Here is an 18,786-nt window from a genome sequence, read left to right on the forward strand (position 1 = left end):
TAACACCACGGGTCGGCATGGTGTACGGTTGATTCCTACTCGACATGCCTCTTAGTATGATCTCCACATTTACCTCTGCATGCTTATGGGTGTCTCTCTTCGATCAGACATACGTTCAATTCTCAGCGCTTGCGCTTGCTTGTCGTGTGCATTTGCTGTTCCCTGCTGAGTGCTGTGTGATCTGCATGATCTACATGATTCATTATACTGTCTGACTAGTTTACAATAGGTAGTCAAGCGGCTGGCTGACGCGGGTTCTGGGGCGATGAAAAAGTCTATATGAGGCAAAAAAGGGTAGTATGGATATCTATATAGGATAGAAGTATGCTAAGATGAGATGAAAAGAAGAAGGGTGCCCGGGAACCGTCGCCTCGCCTTTGTCGCGCTTATATACAGTATATGATGAGCCTATTTGAGAAGATCAAATGGCCCAAAAGTCAAATTATAAATCCAAAAGGTGGTCGAATGAAACGACGAAGGTAGCTTAAAAAAAAGTCCTTTTGGCAAACTGTGGGATAACTTAGTTCCTCTCGCAAGAAGTACCGTTCAAACTTCTTGTCCATCCCTTCTTACATGAGAAGACCTCACATTGTCCCTTGGAGCAACCCATCCATCGAGCGCCGGCGATAGCGGTACAGTCGACACCGGTTCCCATGGAGGCACAACCACCACATGATTGGAGGTCGGTCATCGCGTCGAGACATTCGTATGAGCCAGAGTTGGCAGCAGCACCTGGGATAGGACAAGCTGCGAATCCGGAAGGACAGAGAGAAGCATCGACGTTGGCTTCAAGTCCGTAAGGTGTTTCAGGGGAGAAGTTGAGTTGAGATCGTTTAGGCTTTGTAGGGTAACCGCCACCGTGGGTTGGGGAAACACATTTACCGTGCTCGACCTTGGATCCGGGAGGACAACAGACACCGGTGTGGTCGATCTCGACTGTCCACTTGGGACAACAGGTTGTGTGGTAAGGAGTTTCCCCCTTCTTACAGCACAGATCCTTGCCCTCGGTGGACCATTCATGGCTGTAACCGTTCTTGGTGTCACAGATGGTCTCGCACATCTTGGTTTTCGGGTTGTATTCTTTACCGGTAGGACATTTCGGGATACATTTCCCGGTAGATCCATCTTCTTGTTGACCAGAAGGACAACAGACGGTCTTGTAACCGGTCCATCCCTTCTCGTTGGTCTTACAACAGATGTCATTGCTGGTGTAGGTGGGACATTGCATGACAGGGGTACATTTTCCCTGGTCTCGAGAACATCCGACTGTTCCACAACATTTGCCGTTCGAGTAGGTTTGACCACGAGGACAACATCCACCGTTGGTAGAGGTCTTCTTGGGGTCACAGGTCGTTGGGGGACAGGCACCGCTGCTTTGCTTGGAGAGAGATCCACAGGTGTAAGAACCGTAGTTGTCACACACAGGTTGCGAGTTGGGAGGGTAGTAATGGGTAGAACCATGAGTGGAGACCTGATGGAAGGGTGATTATCAGCTACATGTCTTGGCTGCGGCTGATCCATTGCACTCACGTAAGAGGAGATCAAAGATTTGATACCACTGTGGATACCGTTGGTGGAGGCAAACTCATCGACGTCGTCTTTGCAGAGACAACCGAAGTCGTACTTGTATCCGAACCAATCGCCCGCGACCTTGGCACAAGTCTCGTAGGATCCACCCTTGATGCTTGTCACAGCGACAGTTCGAGCACCGAGGGCGTGGCCGGAAGCGGGGGAAGCGACGGCGGCAGAGAGGAGGGAGAGGGCAGGGAGGATGAATGAGGTAGCGAGCATCTTGAATCGACAACGAAAATGAGAGAGAGGCGATCGCAAGAGAATGAGATTGGGTAGAGCTTGCTATTTAGCTAAGCTGTCTTGCTTTGGTGAGAACACAAAGATGAATCGGTTTTGAGAAGATTGTGGGAAGAAAGTCAATCTTGGCAAGTTTTCCCATCATATATGAGCAGATCGTATGTTAGATATCCAAGAACGGCATGAGTATCTCCCACTCTCAGGGGTTGGAAGGATGTCGATAAACGTACTCGGTTGCCTTGTCGTAAAACATGACAGTGGTCCCGAGCGCTAGTCTTCATGTCCCGAGAGGGGGGAGGGGCGAAGGTTTGACACGGATGACAAGGAATAGGGGGTAGTAGCCGAAGGGTCAGTGGCTGAGACGGGTGACATGCAGGCAGGAAGGCAATCCGTTGGGAGTGGAGAGCTTGGCTTCCAGCCCCAGATTACTGATCAAGCATCATTATCGCATGATAACGGGACGAAAGTACACCTTGTTGGAACCCGTAGACTCCCGTGGTCCTGATACGATACCGAAGTGTTAACGACCTCGAGGGAGGTTGACAGGGGGCACGACGACGACCGGCAAGGACGGGCGAGGCTGGTGGAGCCTGGAAGGGCGAGAGGCCAAGGCCCCTACTCCCGGGGGAGATTAGGTGAGCAGCGTCATCTACAACGAGAGCTCAAGAGGTATTTGAAGAGGACGACAGTGAAAGGAAAGGTTTTTGGGGTTCAAACACGTACGAGTGTCCCATTCCCGCTATCCTATTTCGACCATTTTCACCCTATCTAATCCGGTCCCGGTCCGTGTTGTCTAGACTTTGCCTATGTTTATTTCTCAAGCAGTTGTCGTCGTCGTTGTCGGGCCTGATTAGCTTTGACAGTGTCATGTTATGTGAGAAGCATTCCTTGAACAATCAGGAATGTTGTAAAACGGGAAAGGATTCGGGTAGTCTTTCTTTTCTTTTTTTCTCGCATCTCACATCGTTGACTCAGGACAACATTGTGCGGTAGGCCAGGTACTTTGCGTGTGGGCATACTCTCCGTTAGAACTTTGCGTTGCGTTGCTTTGCTTTGCTGCGGTATACGAGTGAGCACGAGTATGGGGTACGATTATGATTATGCATCCCGGTTATTGAGGAACACCTGCGCGGTCACGTCTTTCCCTACCGGACGCAAAAGCAAAACGTTTCGCTCGTCAACTGACCTACGAGTACAAGCTGACAAGGGGGAGAGAAGAGTCACAGTCATCGCTCTCGACGCAACAAACTCTTCCCCTTGCTCTCGATCCCTTGAGATCCTTGAGATAGCGGTGTAGGTGTGAGTAGACCAAGCTCCCCGGGTAGGCAAGAGGTACCCTTTCGAACGTGATTTTTCAAAGATCAAGATCGGTGCCGGTATAGATTATTCTTTTCGCGTATCTTCGCAGAATTATACTGTCAGGGTGTCACACCTGTGTTTGAAAGAAGATAAGCATGATGGGAGAACCCGCTGTCTCGGACCGTAGTGGGGGTGCCTCGCCCGTCAACAAGGGTATATTATTGGGAATCCCCGAGTGAGATGTATCCGTCAAGTATGAAACGAGAAGACGAAATAGTGGGAAGACAGAAGAACTGAAGGAAAGGGATAAGGGGAGAAAGGGAGAGAAACGGGGGGGTTAACGGGGAGTTGACAAATCAATCCCTCCATTTAAACGAAGGAATTTTCAGGGGAGATCACGGGAGTAACTAACTCTTGGAGTGGGATGGGTAGTCGTCGCCCCCCCCTTGCAATGTCTCGGATATACATTCACAGTGGGGCGTTACATTTGGGACAGGCATGGGAACAGAGCCTCGGAGACGCCTCAGATGATCTACGATGCAGCATCCACACGCCACAGTCCCACCTAATGTGTTCTACACAAGCATGCTCAAGGACGCCATGCGACGCCAGAGCTTTAACATGTGGAATCGTTACGTGATAAAGACAAGTACGAAGTACACGTAGTACCGATTATGACAACGGGACTGTGTCGGTGACAAATTGCACCCCCCCCCCTTACCCCTCGTCCCTCTGTCTGCATATACTTTGCAATATTGGCACACTCCCCGTAACCAAGTTTCGATTCGAGTGGCATTTCGACATTCCTTACTATATTGCGGGAATGCTAAGCAAGAGTCGGGAGAGCCCGTTGCGTTACATGTGAGGGGTTGAATGAGACGAGGGGACTTCCTGACAGTGTGCGGCACAGGTATATGTATCGTATGGTACACGATGCGTTGTACAGACGAGTTCGTGATTGTCATCCCCGAAATGATTTCGGACGCAGACAGGACTAAAATCGCTGAACGGGTGTTAGGCCGTGATATCAGGCAGACCAACATTGAAAACCACTATCAGGCTCATCATACTTGGTTGCAACCCGGGTGGAGGTCTGTTCGTCCAAAACATTGGATTTGTCTCACTTCTCACTATGTCCTCGACTAGGATGAACTAACAGATTCAATGTTGCTATCACCCACACTGACCAAATCGGGATGTTCAGCATGTCGTCAGCAGCTCAAACGATTGCTCTCGATGCAATGCAATCCCTACCGAGCGGAGGGAATAGCTGCTCCTGGTCAATCAACGTCAACCAGGTCTATCATATTCGATTCACCGATATATAATCCGCCTTCCTCAACCGCTGTACATGCGCAAGCGCGAGCGCGACAACTCAAATACCATCGAAGAGACATTGAGCGCCGTCATAATGATGACGGAGAAAGGAGGAAGGAGGAACACGATCCGTGGAGTACATGTCATGTCTTTACCGTCTCGTGTGATATTGGAAAAGGTGTTAACAGGTGAATGTTTGGTATGGCAGAACGAATGTCAAGCTCGTCTGAACGGATGTGTATCGTTACAAGACAAAAACATCCTTCGTGTGAGTTTCCATGGAGCACCCTCCACTGTAATGCTCCATCATTATATCTGACTCACCTTATATTAGCATTCCTGATCAATCTTCGTCCTACCCATTTCCCCTCCACCCCGACCTCTTCCTCATCTCTCCAACTTCTCCCAGATCGCGTCGCTTCACCTCTAAGTAGGAAGAAGGGAAAAGGGATGTGGGTATCATGTCATCGCGATGTCATCCAGCAATTGCCTGCGGACAAAGGTGTGTTACCGTTCCTAACGAATAGCAACGATGCAGTTAGTCAGGTCGGGGCCCAAGCTAACATTGACGAAATGTGGTTTCGTTCACCAGGTCCTCATACAGGTCTTCTACGTCAAATTCCGTCGCTCCAAGTCCCAGCAAACCTCGTGGAGATCATACATGCTCAACTTGTCTCGAGGGTAATCTACGAACTTGAGCATTTCGCGAAGAGTATTGGACCCGCTACACCGAGATCGAAATGGCTATCGAGAGAGGCCAGTACATCATCGAGTGAGGTCAGGACTGCAGGTCAATCCGGCTCCTCTGGCTCGATCTTGGTTGAGAAGGAGGCGGATGGAGGAATAAAAGTGGGATCGGCCTGGACGGTCGTCAGAAGGTTGATGGAGGAGGAAGTGGAGGTCTCGAAAGATGATGGTGAAAGTATGGTCATAAAGCCGCAATCGCACGAGAGCGGAGCGAACATCATTGCAATACTGGATATCTCCAACCTGGCACTCGAGAAGCCAGATTCTAGCAGTGAAACGGTCGAAATGAAAAGCGACCATACCATTCCGTCAATACCGCTTGTCTCCATCACTTCCCCGTCTCCAACTACTACGGCGCACCAAATCCCGCTATATACTCTTGCTACGCTATTGCCCGCATCGTCCCACGAACGTATACGCAAAGCAATCACCTCGATCCTGGCGACTGAACGTAATCATGCTCGTCGACTACGATCGTTATCACGGTCGCCTTGCAATGACGACGGTGAAACTACCCCCTCTACTGTCATTACCACGCCAACGTCAAAAGCAGCCTCTCTCAGTACGACGACGGAGAGAGTACATACCAACTTACTTGCCCTTTCTTCTTTTCCCTGCTCGACGATCACATCGACCGATGATCCCGATTATGGTGTTGGTGCCCTCCCATACTTTAGCCGAGGGGAACTAGGTGTTCCGCTCGCTATCGCTCTATGGCGATTGAGATGTTTCCATGGTCAAGGTTGGGAAGCGGTATGACCTTTGTGATCTGCACGCCGATAGGTATAGATGATCAACCATTTTTTTGAGGACTCGAAGGCGGACAGCGACTATGAGCTGTTGTATCGATAGTATAGAATGTATTCTTCTCACATGAACAGAATCGATTGGTCAAACACGATATACATGACTTCTACCTCACGCTACCTCACGCTTCCTTTATACCCCCCAGGCAGATTTCAATTCCCCTTCACTACCGCTTGATGCGACACACATTCATCCAATGCTTTGTTTTGGAAATGATTCGATTCTGATAAAAGGATGTATGAGAAAAAACAGATTGAAGAGATACGATAAATATATACAGATAAAACTACGACCCTTATACACTCATACTCCTCATGACGAATAAGGATTACCTATTCAGGTCAAGTCGTCAGCCATCAAGTCCTGTCGCTTTGCCGGAAGGAAAGGCTTAGCTATCCACTCACAAGCATAGACCACCAACACTGGTGGAGACTTCGTCATATCACTCGTCACGATGACTGGTAAAGTCATCAACTCTCTCACATCCTGAACCTTGTGTCCTCCCTCTGCATTTCTCAGACCCTCGTATTTAGGTGTGACGCGTTGAGCTGACTTGGCATACTGTTTCGAGTTTTTCCCGCCAGTTTCGAAGAGTGCTGTTTCGTCTGCGCTTCGAGATGTAGAATTTCCGATAGAATGACGTTCACCGAGTGATCGGATCTTCAACAAATGAGGGTCGTCGGTCGTCTCGGCCAGGAAGGAGAGGACGTCTTGGTTCGTCCAGTAAAGGCTGTGAGGGAAAGTCATCAGTATGTATACTTGATTTTCCTAGGTCAACCGGCAAACATACGAGAGCACGTCTTTGTGTTCGTCATAGACCACATTCTCCACTGGCATCTTGTCGACGTGCACCCTCTTTTCGATGCCGAACTCAGGCTATCATCCCAAGAACATTCAGCAATCATTACAAATCAGAGCGTCGCTTCGATCCACTCACAATGACAACATCGAATGCCGCATCCAGAACACCGGTGACCTTGGCCTCGCGGACGACGGGTCCATATCGCTCGGTCAGGTCGTAAATGAGCATACAGAGATAAAGGTGGACGGATTGCTCCTCAGCCAGCTTGGCGCTCTCTGCGGGGACAATCATAACTCAGCGTCAAAACGATATCAAGAAAGATGGTTGCGACTCACGCTTCTTCATGTTGCATTGTTGCGCACATTTCGCAACCTGATCTCGATCCATGTGGAACTTGACATCGTTCGGGTTGGCTACGTCATCATCAGCGTGTGTCCGCACAAACAACATTTGCGTGACCCACGACTAGTCAAGCAAGCGTCCAGCATGCGGTGTACCAGAACATCGGCATATCGTCGTATAGGAGACTGCAAGAAACTATCAGCTACTTGTTTCCGCCATCAGGAGCAGACGAGTCTAGCATACCGTGAAGTGAGTGTATAACGGCGTATTCAGAGCCCAGTGCGAGTACTTTGCGATATCCAGCATACCTGTACAGAAGTATCGAGCTCTGCGCAGCCAGAGTCAGCAGTTGTACTGATCCATGATCGAGTCCACGATACTAACCTCTGCATGGACTTCTTCTTGAGCAACTCGAGACAGAGCGCAGCATCGGGGTCTTGAACCTTCTCGAAAGACTTCTGCAATGTGCCTGCGCTAGCCGGGTCCATCTCGAAACCAAGCTTCTGAGCACGTTTGACGAAGCCGTCCTTTAGGTACGATCAGCATGGCTATTTAGCCTTCACAATCAGACCACTTACAAGCCTTCGCTCGATTGGCGCTTCATGTCGACGTAAAATAGATTGTTCTGGGAGTCCATTGGCAATAACTTGCGCGACCGAGGTGTTGGCAAGCAGCATGAACTAAACGTCGTGAGATGAGCACCTTGCACCAATAAAGTGGACATGCAGCTTACTTCTTCGACAAGGGAGTTCGCCTCGGTCCTCCTGAAGGTGTTGCAGTCCACTGGTTTCCCTTCATCATCAAGCTCGAAGGAAACCTTGAGCTTGTTGGCAAGCATAGCTCCAGCCTCGATACGCTTGGTCTTGATCTTGGTTGCGAGGTCCTGCGAAACTGGCGTCAATATCATCCTCGACTAGTTGAATGAAAACAGCACTCACGTGGAGAAGTCTGATGTCCGCCTCGATCTCAGAGACGGGGTATGCATCGGCGACTTTGGTCCTTTCCAAGGATCCGCCGCTCACGACACCTTGGGCATCCGCATAAGACAGTTTGCCGCATGATCTGATGCCGTTGTACGTGAGCGTTTGGTCCCAGATCACGTTTGAGCGCTTCACTCACTTGATGATTGTCCTCGCAAACTTCCTCTCCTTGACATTACCGTCTGTGTCCAATGTGAAGATCGCCGAGAAGGTCAGTCTTTCCACATTCGGAACCAGACTACAGAGCTCCTCAGAGATCTGAGGGGGAAGCATAGGAACCGCTCGCTGAACAAGGTAGACACTGGTCGCACGCTTTCGGGCTTCTCGATCCATCGCAGTGTTCGCTTTCACTGCAGATATGTGGCGTCAGATATGTGTAGCAGACAGTCATGCCAAGGGCGGCATAGCTCACCAAAGTACGACACGTCGGCAATGTGGACGCCAACGGTAATAGTGCCATCCTCATTGCTCTTGACGGATAGGGCATCGTCCAGGTCCTTAGCGGTGGGAGGATCAATGGTGAATACTCGCTCGTTCCTAAGATCTGTTCGGACTTCGTATTCTCGTTCAGGGATACTACATACACGTGTGAGCTTGAACACGACCTTGATTGTCAACACCACCTGTACTTACCTCCAAGGGAGAGGAGGAAGACACTTCATGGTGAGGTCTGTGAACTCCTCCGCGGGGAAATTGCAGTCCTTCAACAAAGCACTGGTCTCCACTTCCTTGTCGCCGATTGGACCAAGCTCTTCCACTAGGGTACCGAAGGGGTGCAAAGACGTACTGTCATCGTTCGTCAGTAACCCATCCTCGACTACAGACTACAATGGAATGACACTCACATGGGCCATCTCTTGATGGTTGCAACGAACAGCTTGTTACCGTAGGCATCTGGATTGTCGATGAAGTCCGAAGGAGCTTGCTCTGTAGGAATAGCGATAAGAGGCACACGTTTGTCCGTAGGTTTGAACCAGACAATTTTGGGTCGAGATTCAGGTTCATCTCTCCTGGCCCTATCGCCCTCTCGCTCCCGTCGCTCGAGTTCCTGCTTCTCCTTGGTAGCGGCGGAAGATGGTCGCAATACACCAAGTTGACCCGAGAACAACTGACCGGGCATTCGCTCGACCTGTAGTAGAATGAGAGTACGTTAGCATTAAAGATAGCTGGGCAATCTGAAGCCTACGAACCACAGCAACAACATGTCCAGCATAGGTTGGCTTTGTCTCATCGTTGACCTCTTCATCATCAAAGAGGGTCAAACCCTGCCCTTCTACCTCCACATCATCCTTCTTCTTCTCCAACTTCTTCGCTGTCGAAGGCTTCAAATCGTAAGCGGCATTCTCCTCCTTCTTTCTCTTCTTCTCTTCCTTGTCCTTCTTCGTTCCCCAAACTTCATCGACATCAAGAAGCTCGACCGCAACGATATCGCCTTCCAAAGCTCTGTTACGATCCTTGGAACCACAGATGTAGATATCTGCCTCGAGCACGTCGGTAGCGACATATGCGTCTGATCGGTTTTTCTTGTTGACTCGGAGAACCCCAACGACGAGCTTACCCGCCTGTAGAAGAGGTGGAAGAGACGCTTGGGGAAGATAAGGCGCGAAAAGCGACTTTCGTTGAGGGCCTTGAGCGGTCTGCTGAAGTTGCATCTGGAACGCTTGTTGCTGTTGCCAAAGAGACTGACCGACTGGAGCCTGAAGCGTAGTCGCAGCAAGCAAGTTAGGTAACATGTTCGGGAAACTGAACGAGGCCATCTTGGTATGACCACCTCCGGCTGCTGCTCGGAATTGAGCGAGAGACTGAAGTTGAGCTTGAGCGGCAGCGAGATCCGCGACCTGCATATTGTTATTGTTGTTGCTGTTGAAACCGCTGATGCTGCCAGATCCCGAGCCCATACGCCAATTGCCGCTCTCCATGCCGGATCGACTGCTAGATCGATGGTGACCGAAGCTACCGCCGTTGGGCACACCATCCTCGGGGATGTCGCCTCCAAGCCCGCCGAACCCGGCGCCTGACCCAGCCGCTTTATTGAACACATTAACACTGTGACGTCTCGAGTGACCAGTTGGTACAGGAGGTGGAGGCATCTCTCCAAAGTTTCGCAAAGCTCGAGGTTGATCAGCCTCTTCCACCCGATCGCGAGGTAGTCCTGCAATCTCAGGAGGTGTCGCTGCAGTGGGTAAACTTGACTGAACCCGTCGATGACGCGAGAGGGTCTGCGATGGGGTTTGCTTGGTGTGGAGGGCACTGTTGAGCTGTGTGAGTGGCGATTCGCCTTGGCTGGCGAGATCTTGTTGCATGAGCTCCTTCTGCTTAGCCTGCAGAGCTTCGATCTCCTGCTGGATAGCGAGCTATGAACAGACAGTCAGCACAAAGGTCCATTTTGTCATGAGCATAACACCGGAGCGTACCTGCTGTTGCATGGCCGGGGAGATCTCACTCCCAGTCCTCCTGTGTGCTCTAGCGGCCAAGCCAGCAAGGCCCGTGGCTGCAGCGCCTCCTATACCTTCGCTTCTGTTCACCACGATAGGAGGGGATGCGTTGACTTGGGGCGGTGACATCGAATCACGAGCGGAAGCTCGTTCTGATATGCTCTCTTTCGAAGCGTGTTTGGGCTTGGCACCAAATGTGAACGATGGAGCGAGCTGAGGTCGACCAGTAGGACCCAAAACAGCGTTTCGAGGCTCGGGAGACTCTTCCTCGAAGACCGGTTGGTTCTTCACGGCTTCCGCAGCAGCAGCTTGTGCTCGAAGTTCTTCTTGCTGTTGCAGCAATTGAGCTTGTTGCAATTCGTAGATCTGTTGAGCCTGTGCAAGTTGAGCAGCCTGTTGCTGTTGTTGAGCAAGAGCTCGCTGAGCAGCGAGAGCTTGGAAACGAGGAGCAATGAAGCTTCCCATTTGTTGTTGTTGAGGCTGTACATGCTGCTGTTGTTGAGCTGCTAGCTGAGTCGCAGTGAGTTGCGCTTGGAGGAGCTGGATATACTGGTACTGTTGCTGCTGAGCGGCGAGAAGCTGTTGCTGCTGGAAGGGGAAGTCTTGCTGCGGGGCGTATGACAACGGCGATATGGCTTCGTTATCCGTCTCCTGGTGTACAGCGAGCTGATTTTGGAAGAATCCAGGAACCGTATTAGGGAACATCTGGATAGGAGATGCGTTGAAAGGCGCTGAATTGTTGCCAACCATTGACCCGGAGGATGCTCGACGAGTATTGACGGCGCTGCTGGTCGACGTCGAACGAGGGTGGAGGACGTTCGCCACCGGTGGAATAACGGAAGCAGGCGAGGTCGACAGAGCTGAAGCAGAGGCAATCGGAGAAACAGCAGTGAAAGAAGGAGTAAAGGAGGGGGCGTCCGCCTTGAGCTTCTTGGCACTGTTCAACGATGAAGCCGAATCAGGGATCTTGACAGGTTCCGAAGCAGCGGACTTCGGAGCGGTTCCCGACTGTGGTTGAGAAGCTGCTGAGGACGGTTCCTTTACGCCACTTGTCGACCTAGATCCAGCGGAACTACCGGTCGAAGGTCCAGCTGAGGTAGGGAGTGTCTTGAGATCGGAGATCATCTTTTGAAGATTGGCCAAAGCCCCAGATTGTGCGCTTTTCTGATTGGCGGCATCGACAGCGGCCTGCATGGCAGTACGAGGCGCTGATACGTGGGCATGAAGAGATCGAGGGGCTTCTTCTGTTGCTTGTGCCGCAGCCGTATCGGGCTTGGTATCGGAGTTGCGGGAATCAGATCGTGGAGGAGCGGTAGTTATAGGAGTAGGTCTTCGATTCGAAGCAGAACGTTTCCCACCCTTTTGATTCGTCTTCTGAGCAGCGGTACCGGCGGCGGCTTTGTCCCCATCCACTGGTGATTTGTCCTTCTGCTTCTCCCTTCCTTTACCATTGGTCGCACCAGCACCAGCACCACCATTCTTGCTCTTCTTGGCATTCTGAGCTTGATCTCCACCAGTAGCAGTAGGCGACGCGTCTTTCACTCCAAGACTCACACCACCGCTAATGGTCGTCGTCGGTCCACTCTGCTTCTTCTTATCACCACGTCCACCACCACCGTTCTCCGACGCACTGGCACCGCGTGAAGAAGCGTTGGAATTGCTTCTTGAGATATTGGAAGATGTTCCTCCTCCACCATTACTAGACCTTCCACCGCGTCCACGTGATGATCCGCTTCGATTGGAACCGGCCGAAGAAGGTCGGGAGGGGTTTTGAGGAGGTGCGAGAGTGGAGGAAGGTGGAGGAGGAGTGGATACAGCCGCCGGCGCGACTACGGAGTCGGCCATGCTGCTTTAGGGATCAAAGGGAGACGTCAGCGATGACGATATGCAGAAGAGCTCTGCTGGCTGCGGAAGCGAGAAAGTCAGCTTCGTACAGAGGAAGTAGAGGCAGACTTGTGTACAGAGTAAAGGACGAGATGGTGCGCGACGAGTAGTAATGGGAGATGTGTGGAGAAGGAAGGAGGGTGGTGACGACCATGCGGAGCTTGCATTGACTAACAGGCGTGCGTACAAATGGAGAGCGCATGCATGAGCGGAGAAGTAGCATCTCTGCCCAAACGCTCTCCTCCGAGTCGCTCATTGCAGTCACTCGTCATGACACATCGGAGGAGTCACTTTGTACGCCCCAACCCCGCACGGACGACCTTTAACACCGCCTTATTGTTCTCGATCACCACTTGCACGACCGACTCACCTGTCTTGAGATGCAGTGTATCGTTGTCTGTCGAGGGCTGACAAGTGTGGTTATGCAAAGGAGGGTTTATGAGAGATGAGAGAGAGAGTACACAGCTATGGTCGTTTGAGGTGAGAGGTGATCGATAGGGAAGACAAAGGCTGACACGCTAGACAGAGATGGATGGATGGCCATGACGACAGCGACAAAGCTCAGTATTAACTTAATCGCGAATTGAAACATCCCCTGCGACCTGAATGTGGCACCTCAACTGCACGCGTCGCTTGCCACGTGGAATGACTTGCTTTCCATTTCATCGTGGCAGCGAAGTCCCAAGAAGCGAGATCAAATCACACAATAATACATAGGATCATTCTGTTTTACATGAACAAGCTACATGTGTAGTAGCTTAACAGTCGCACACATACACGTACACGTTCACGACACCAATCATCAATCACATGTCTCATACCTCGTTGTTCGGCCATTATGCCATTCGTCACAAGCCACTTTCCCGTCACACATCGCATCGAGTCAATTAGTCGGGATAAGCTGAAGCAAGCCTCGCATCTATAGGTCGTTGGCACGTTCCTGTTTCTCGGACCACCCATCTGTGGTGCCGGGGGCTCCTCCCGCTGCAGCGTTGACGACTAGACCTAGTCCAGCATCTGGCTGAGGGATGGGAGGAAGTCCCAATCGTTGTCGGAGATCGTTGATCTCTTTCCTTTGAGCGTCGAGCTGAGATCGAAGTCCGTTGATCTCATCTTCGCGACTTCGAAGACTGCCTTCGAGAGTTTGAACATAATCTGCCGGAAGGATCAGTTCAGGAGAACTTGAAAAGACAATCGAGTAACCCACCTTTGCGCTTAGCCCTAAAGCGTCGTGCTCCGATTCTGAGAGCAGGCGAACGTCAGTACCTGAACCAAAACCGGTGTTCATCGGAGAAACAAACTCACCGGTTCCTGACCTGCTTCTTATCGCGCGGGTTCAGAGCCTTGTACTCGTCTTGTGGCATACCCCAAGGCTGCAGCTCATCCCCATCCCTGTGATCCAAATCGCCGCTTCCAGGCAAGTAACGATCATCCCCATCCCAGCTCTCGTTGCTTTGACTAGCGCTAGTGCTCCTTCGCTTTGGTCCTCGAGGGAGGTTGGCTGGTGTTCGACTCACACTCGGGAATGACGAAGAGGAGGTGGACGCCGAAGAAGGGTTCATACCATGACCACCTAAATGAGTAGTGGGTGACATTGGAGAGAGGTGGCGAAGTCCAGGAGAAGAGGAGTATCCGGGAATTCTTGGTGACTCCGAGTAAGAGTGCGGAGGCGGTGCTCGGTGATTAGATCCAAGTTGTTCTGTCAAGCTTATCGGGGAAGTCGAAGGATACTGGTAGTTTGGCGCAGGAGCCGACATGGGCATGTGACCAGCGTATCCGATCCCATGAGGGATCGCATGGTTGGTGTTTGAAGCTGGTAAGCTGGACGAAGAGTGATTGGCAGCACCAGGGTGATAAGCTGAGTAGAAAGTCTGCGAGAAAGGCGGCAGATTGGTGCTGTTATTGCCGTTGTGCGACGTGGTATGTGGCGGTGGAGGGGGCGGAGAGATAAACGTGCCACCGTTGGGTCCGTGAGTGACAGCTCTTCGGTGACTTTGGCTGTGTTCGCCGGATGCTGTCAGATCGGTCGATGTGGTCGGAGATGTCGATAATCGCTCCGTAGACCGTCCAGGATCGGTACTGTAGTAATTATAGAAGTTTTGCGATGGCTGAAGGGATGTCAGGATATGCCGTCCTTCCGGTCGGTTAAGCGAAGAAAGACTCACCCAACTAGGCTCCATCGCGAAGTGCACAGGACCTTGAGACGACAGGTTGGGCAACAGGCTCGGATCTCTTATAGTTCCGTCGTCGCCGAAACGATGCAGAGGTATACTGGGAAATAGAGAGCTCCCTGCGTTCGAAGTAGGATATTGAGAATTGTCGATCGGAGTCTGAGTAGGGGTGGTAGACCTATCAAAGTCAAATTGGGACTGCATGGGACGATTGCAAGATGAGATATGAAGTTGTGTCAGCGGTCACCCCTCGGTGTACTTATATAGCCAATGCGGACGCGGCAGGTAGGAAAGAAAGGAACCAGCGAGCCAACAGAAAGCGAAGTTGTCTTGGAATTAGGTGTATAAACATATCAAGGTTTGGAAGAAAAAGTTTGGCGACTGACAGGGTGGACCATTGAAGGTCTCCGATCACTCGACCTGGTGATGACTAGCGTATTTGAGGTTGACTATGGGTGGCAAGAGGGGCAGTTGTCAAAAATCAAAGGTAAAACTGCGTCCGGAAGGGAGGCGTCTAAGGGGAACGAAGGGGGTTGCCCATGGAGGTGAGACAGGGTCCTGAACGAGGTAAAACGGCGTCTGTCTCTTGGAACAGATAAGAGATAAAAGAAATATGAGGGAAAAGAACGCTAGTCGAGCGGAAGAAACACGTTCCAAACTACGATGTTATATGATGGGAAAAACAAAGCCTAGCGAACGGTAACGACCAGGTGGTCATAAAGAGGATGTGAAAAGACGACGGTGGGTGCAATCAGTGGGAATAAACCTTAATATGGTTATTCGGGGGAGAGTCAATCTGGTAGAGAAGAGTCCAAACTAGTTTGGATTCGATTTGAGTGGCAGCGATGAGTGAGAAGCGGTAGGTGAGTGTAAGAGAAGCCTTTGTCTTCCGACAAGAAGCTCCGTCTCACTAAATACCCCACATCATTTCGAGCCGCCCGTGACAAAGAAGATGAGACAGAGCGGGCGGAAAATATATCTGGGCCGAAACGAGGCGGATCTTTATCCAGCGAAACCCAACAAGACCAAGGCAGGAAGAGGAAACCAGGTCTCCCGATCAAGGAGAGACGGCGAGGATAACGAAAGAACGCTCACCTCGTGTTCGAGGGGAATCAATTTCTCCACGGTCTTCCTTGGATCCGAACGACTGCCTGAGAGCTTAACTATCTTCTAACTGTCAGCGGGAACGGGAATGGTTTATGGTTTATGACTCACGTTCAGATTGGTGTTGTCACTTAGACTTGCTATCAAGTGTAGTCGCAGGCTGGGCACTACGGTCGGACGAAACCCTGATTACCTTGTTTAACGCCAAAGGACTATGAGGACGATGAATTAGATGTCGTAGGTTCTTCGACCCGACCTTTGTTGGCGAGGCAGTGGTCGTAGCGTTGACGGGGTTCGGTCGAGGTGAACGATTTTTGACGCCTATAGGGGAGAAGTCGTTGCGTACGGTCGAGAACAAGACTTGATGTAGTGTGTGATGAGCACGGTTGACAACTAGCGTGGATATCGCTATGGTGAAAATATACGAAAAGAAGAGGTGAGGAGGGCGCGGATTTGTTGTAACGGAATGAGTCAAGTTTGAAGAAAGCGGAAAGAGAGTCGTATATATATTTCGTCGATGACTAATACCTGATACGGGTGACAAGCAGGTGATCGTCAGTATCTGTCGGCTTTTAGATGCGCTGTAGAGCAGCGTTCCGGTCAGTCGGCAGAGGCGGGATGCAAATGCACAGCGCGACGAGGGTGCTAAGTTCGAGATTCCAACAGCTAGTAGCCGTGGTGTAAGGGAAGGGTAAAGGGAAAAAGTAAAGATACTACGTAATGGTCAAAAGATCTGATAGGAACGCATCCAGAACGATATAGGTCGAAACGTAATGGGGGGATAAGGAAGGAAGAAATGAGAGAAAGGTCTCGGAAATGAAACTGGTATAATCCTTGATAAAGTGTCGAATGATGATGTATGAAAAGGGGAAAGGAGGGGGGGGGGAGGGGGGTAGTGCGTGGGATGGCCATTCCAGACGTTTTGAAAACATTGCGGCATGATGAGGGAACAAAGTGGAGGCGAACATGAAAGACGAGCGAGAGCAACGCGAACAGCGAGACGAGCAAGACACACAGAGAGATTTTCCCACACTCAGAAACACAAACCCCATTATGACGAATTAACCCGTTCAATCACACCGTTAAATTCCCTTCCGGCGGGGTCGGGATGGTACAGCACGAACCGCGGAATAGGCAGGAATAGGGAGGCAAGAAACAACAGGTAGCAAGGGGGGGATAACCCCCGCGGATAGGTAGTCTGATAACGGTTACTGGATGTGACGAATGAGCCGCTAACATGCCTACCTGTCCTGAGAACAGGGATAAGGATTGGTCACAGTATCAGAGTAGCAGAGTAGCAGCAGCAGTGACAGACTACTGGATCAGCTGCTCAGGATTAGATTGGACTGGACTGGGATCGGAGAAGAGATACACTCCTCTCCGACACCCACTGACAGTATTCCTCCTCGTCCTCCTCCTGCTCCTCAGGCACCAAGCCCCCCCGTGCAATCTCGCATTTCATCATATTTCCCCTTCAGGGAAAACGATGAAAAAAGACAGCGCCAGGAACGAACAAAGGGGAAAAATCCGCACACGGATGACGCAGGAAATTCCCGGAATGCGCACCCTATCCCCCGCCCCAAAATGTTGGATTAGACATGAGTTGGGGTGTATCTCCGTGTCTGTCACCGTCTGGCCGGATGGTCTAGACGCACAGACAGTCTGATGAGGCGATGACGAGATCTAAGGTAAAAGAATAACAAATTGTGGGAAAAGAGAAGCGAAGAACAAATGAAAATGAGATTTGATTTGATTGGGTTTGATTCCCGCTTGCCCCCGCGGGGGCGTTGAGAAGGGAGACCAAACCCAGGTGAAAAGGAAGAAAAACCAAGGGTCCCTGAAACACCTGCTGACATCACGAGCAGCAGGGACAGCAGGCCACTTTCGGTCGGTCCTCCCCGCCTGACCGAGAAGAGTGAGAAAAAGAGCTTTGTATCACCAACGCCAAGATCAACAAGCCTGAATGTATTGTACCCAGCGGTCCGATTACAACCGAGCAGCAGTGCAAATGCTATATCAGATGAAGCGAAGGAAAAGACAAAGCAGTTCGTGCCCGCTCTCTCTTTTCTCTCACACGCTTACACCGAAGGACCAAAACGGAAAGGCAAGATGGTACAGAGCGCAATGACTGAACGTCACAGGCGGGGTATGGGGCTTTGTGGGAGTTTGAAGAGCATGTGAAAACAATATAAAATCACGAGGAACAAATGAACAATGTAATGAGAAAATAATGAAACGCGGTCCGAATCAAGCCGGAAGCGATGAATCAGGAAGATAGAATATCACAAGTGATCGACCGCAGCAGGGACATAGAGGTAGAAACAAATCATGTTTAATGACCCTCGGCCAGTTAGAGAGCGCGGAAAACGTAACAAAAGTGAAAGAACGCGGAATGAATGAACGGATGAAAGAACAAAAATAGCCGCCAAGGGCAGACAGCACAGCCACAGTTCAATTGATGAACGACGACGACAACGACGAAGCCACTCGCAGCGTGGAAGTACGATGGAGAAGAGACGTAGACTCACTCAATGCCAAGAGATTCCTTGTCGTCCAGACCAAATCCGCTTCGATTGTCTGCGTATGTGTCGATGTACGATGTTACGAATAGCAAAGTGGGCTGGACGGAAAGCGAGATGCGTGTGGATGACAAGGCAGGTGTGGGCGCGTGTGCGTCCGTGATGGCTTGTTGTCGCTTCGACAGCAGGCGTATGAACAGATAGGAGTAGTGATGTACTGGTAGTTTTGGTTGTAAGGGTTGATGTTGTCTGTGGTGTCGTCAAGTAAAATGTTGTATCGTATCGATAAGGGGGACGTGCGACTACAAAGATGATTCGTCACAGCCACCAAATAAAACCAAAACTGCTTCGTATGAGATGCTTGTTTTGGGTATGTATGTGTGTATTTGTAGAAAGAGAAAAAGATGGAGAGGGAGATGCAGGGCAAGCTTTTCCGTCCTGCGTATAAGTACTCCTTTTACACTTTGCTGGATCAGAAGACTCACTAGCCTGTATAACGGAAGGGTGGTTGGAATTATGACATCTCTTCTTCTTTACGGCACAGGAGCACATACAATATGCAGATCCGCG

General features: G+C 50.8%; 4 protein-coding genes across 4 annotated transcripts; 1 reads left to right on the plus strand and 3 right to left on the minus strand.

The window, feature by feature from the left end:
- Positions 1 to 520: 520 nt before the first annotated feature.
- CI109_103806 (uncharacterized protein) lies at positions 521 to 1,791 on the minus strand (the record flags this gene model as incomplete). Its single annotated transcript, XM_032001694.1, has 2 exons — positions 521 to 1,471; positions 1,531 to 1,791. 2 exons carry the CDS (start codon positions 1,789 to 1,791, stop codon positions 521 to 523), a joined length of 1,212 nt encoding a protein of 403 aa, XP_031863857.1.
- Positions 1,792 to 4,638: 2,847 nt separating this feature from the next.
- On the plus strand, positions 4,639 to 5,931 carry CI109_103807 (uncharacterized protein; the record flags this gene model as incomplete). Its single annotated transcript, XM_032001693.1, has 3 exons — positions 4,639 to 4,693; positions 4,760 to 4,927; positions 5,018 to 5,931. The coding sequence occupies 3 exons, from the start codon at positions 4,639 to 4,641 to the stop codon at positions 5,929 to 5,931; spliced, it is 1,137 nt and encodes a 378-aa protein (XP_031863856.1).
- Positions 5,932 to 6,291: 360 nt separating this feature from the next.
- CI109_103808 (uncharacterized protein) lies at positions 6,292 to 12,383 on the minus strand (the record flags this gene model as incomplete). Its single annotated transcript, XM_032001692.1, has 17 exons — positions 6,292 to 6,311; positions 6,384 to 6,709; positions 6,770 to 6,855; positions 6,917 to 7,056; positions 7,117 to 7,194; positions 7,245 to 7,308; positions 7,367 to 7,451; positions 7,508 to 7,650; positions 7,702 to 7,803; positions 7,857 to 8,006; positions 8,062 to 8,185; positions 8,243 to 8,453; positions 8,516 to 8,679; positions 8,737 to 8,889; positions 8,949 to 9,232; positions 9,294 to 10,457; positions 10,518 to 12,383. The coding sequence occupies 17 exons, from the start codon at positions 12,381 to 12,383 to the stop codon at positions 6,292 to 6,294; spliced, it is 5,160 nt and encodes a 1,719-aa protein (XP_031863855.1).
- Positions 12,384 to 13,341: 958 nt separating this feature from the next.
- Positions 13,342 to 14,797, minus strand: CI109_103809 (uncharacterized protein; the record flags this gene model as incomplete). Its single annotated transcript, XM_032001691.1, has 4 exons — positions 13,342 to 13,577; positions 13,630 to 13,664; positions 13,728 to 14,530; positions 14,588 to 14,797. 4 exons carry the CDS (start codon positions 14,795 to 14,797, stop codon positions 13,342 to 13,344), a joined length of 1,284 nt encoding a protein of 427 aa, XP_031863854.1.
- Positions 14,798 to 18,786: the final 3,989 nt, after the last annotated feature.

This window comes from Kwoniella shandongensis, chromosome 6 (genome assembly GCF_008629635.2).
Source record: "Kwoniella shandongensis chromosome 6, complete sequence".
In the NCBI taxonomy this organism is placed as follows: Eukaryota; Fungi; Basidiomycota; class Tremellomycetes; order Tremellales; family Cryptococcaceae; genus Kwoniella; species Kwoniella shandongensis.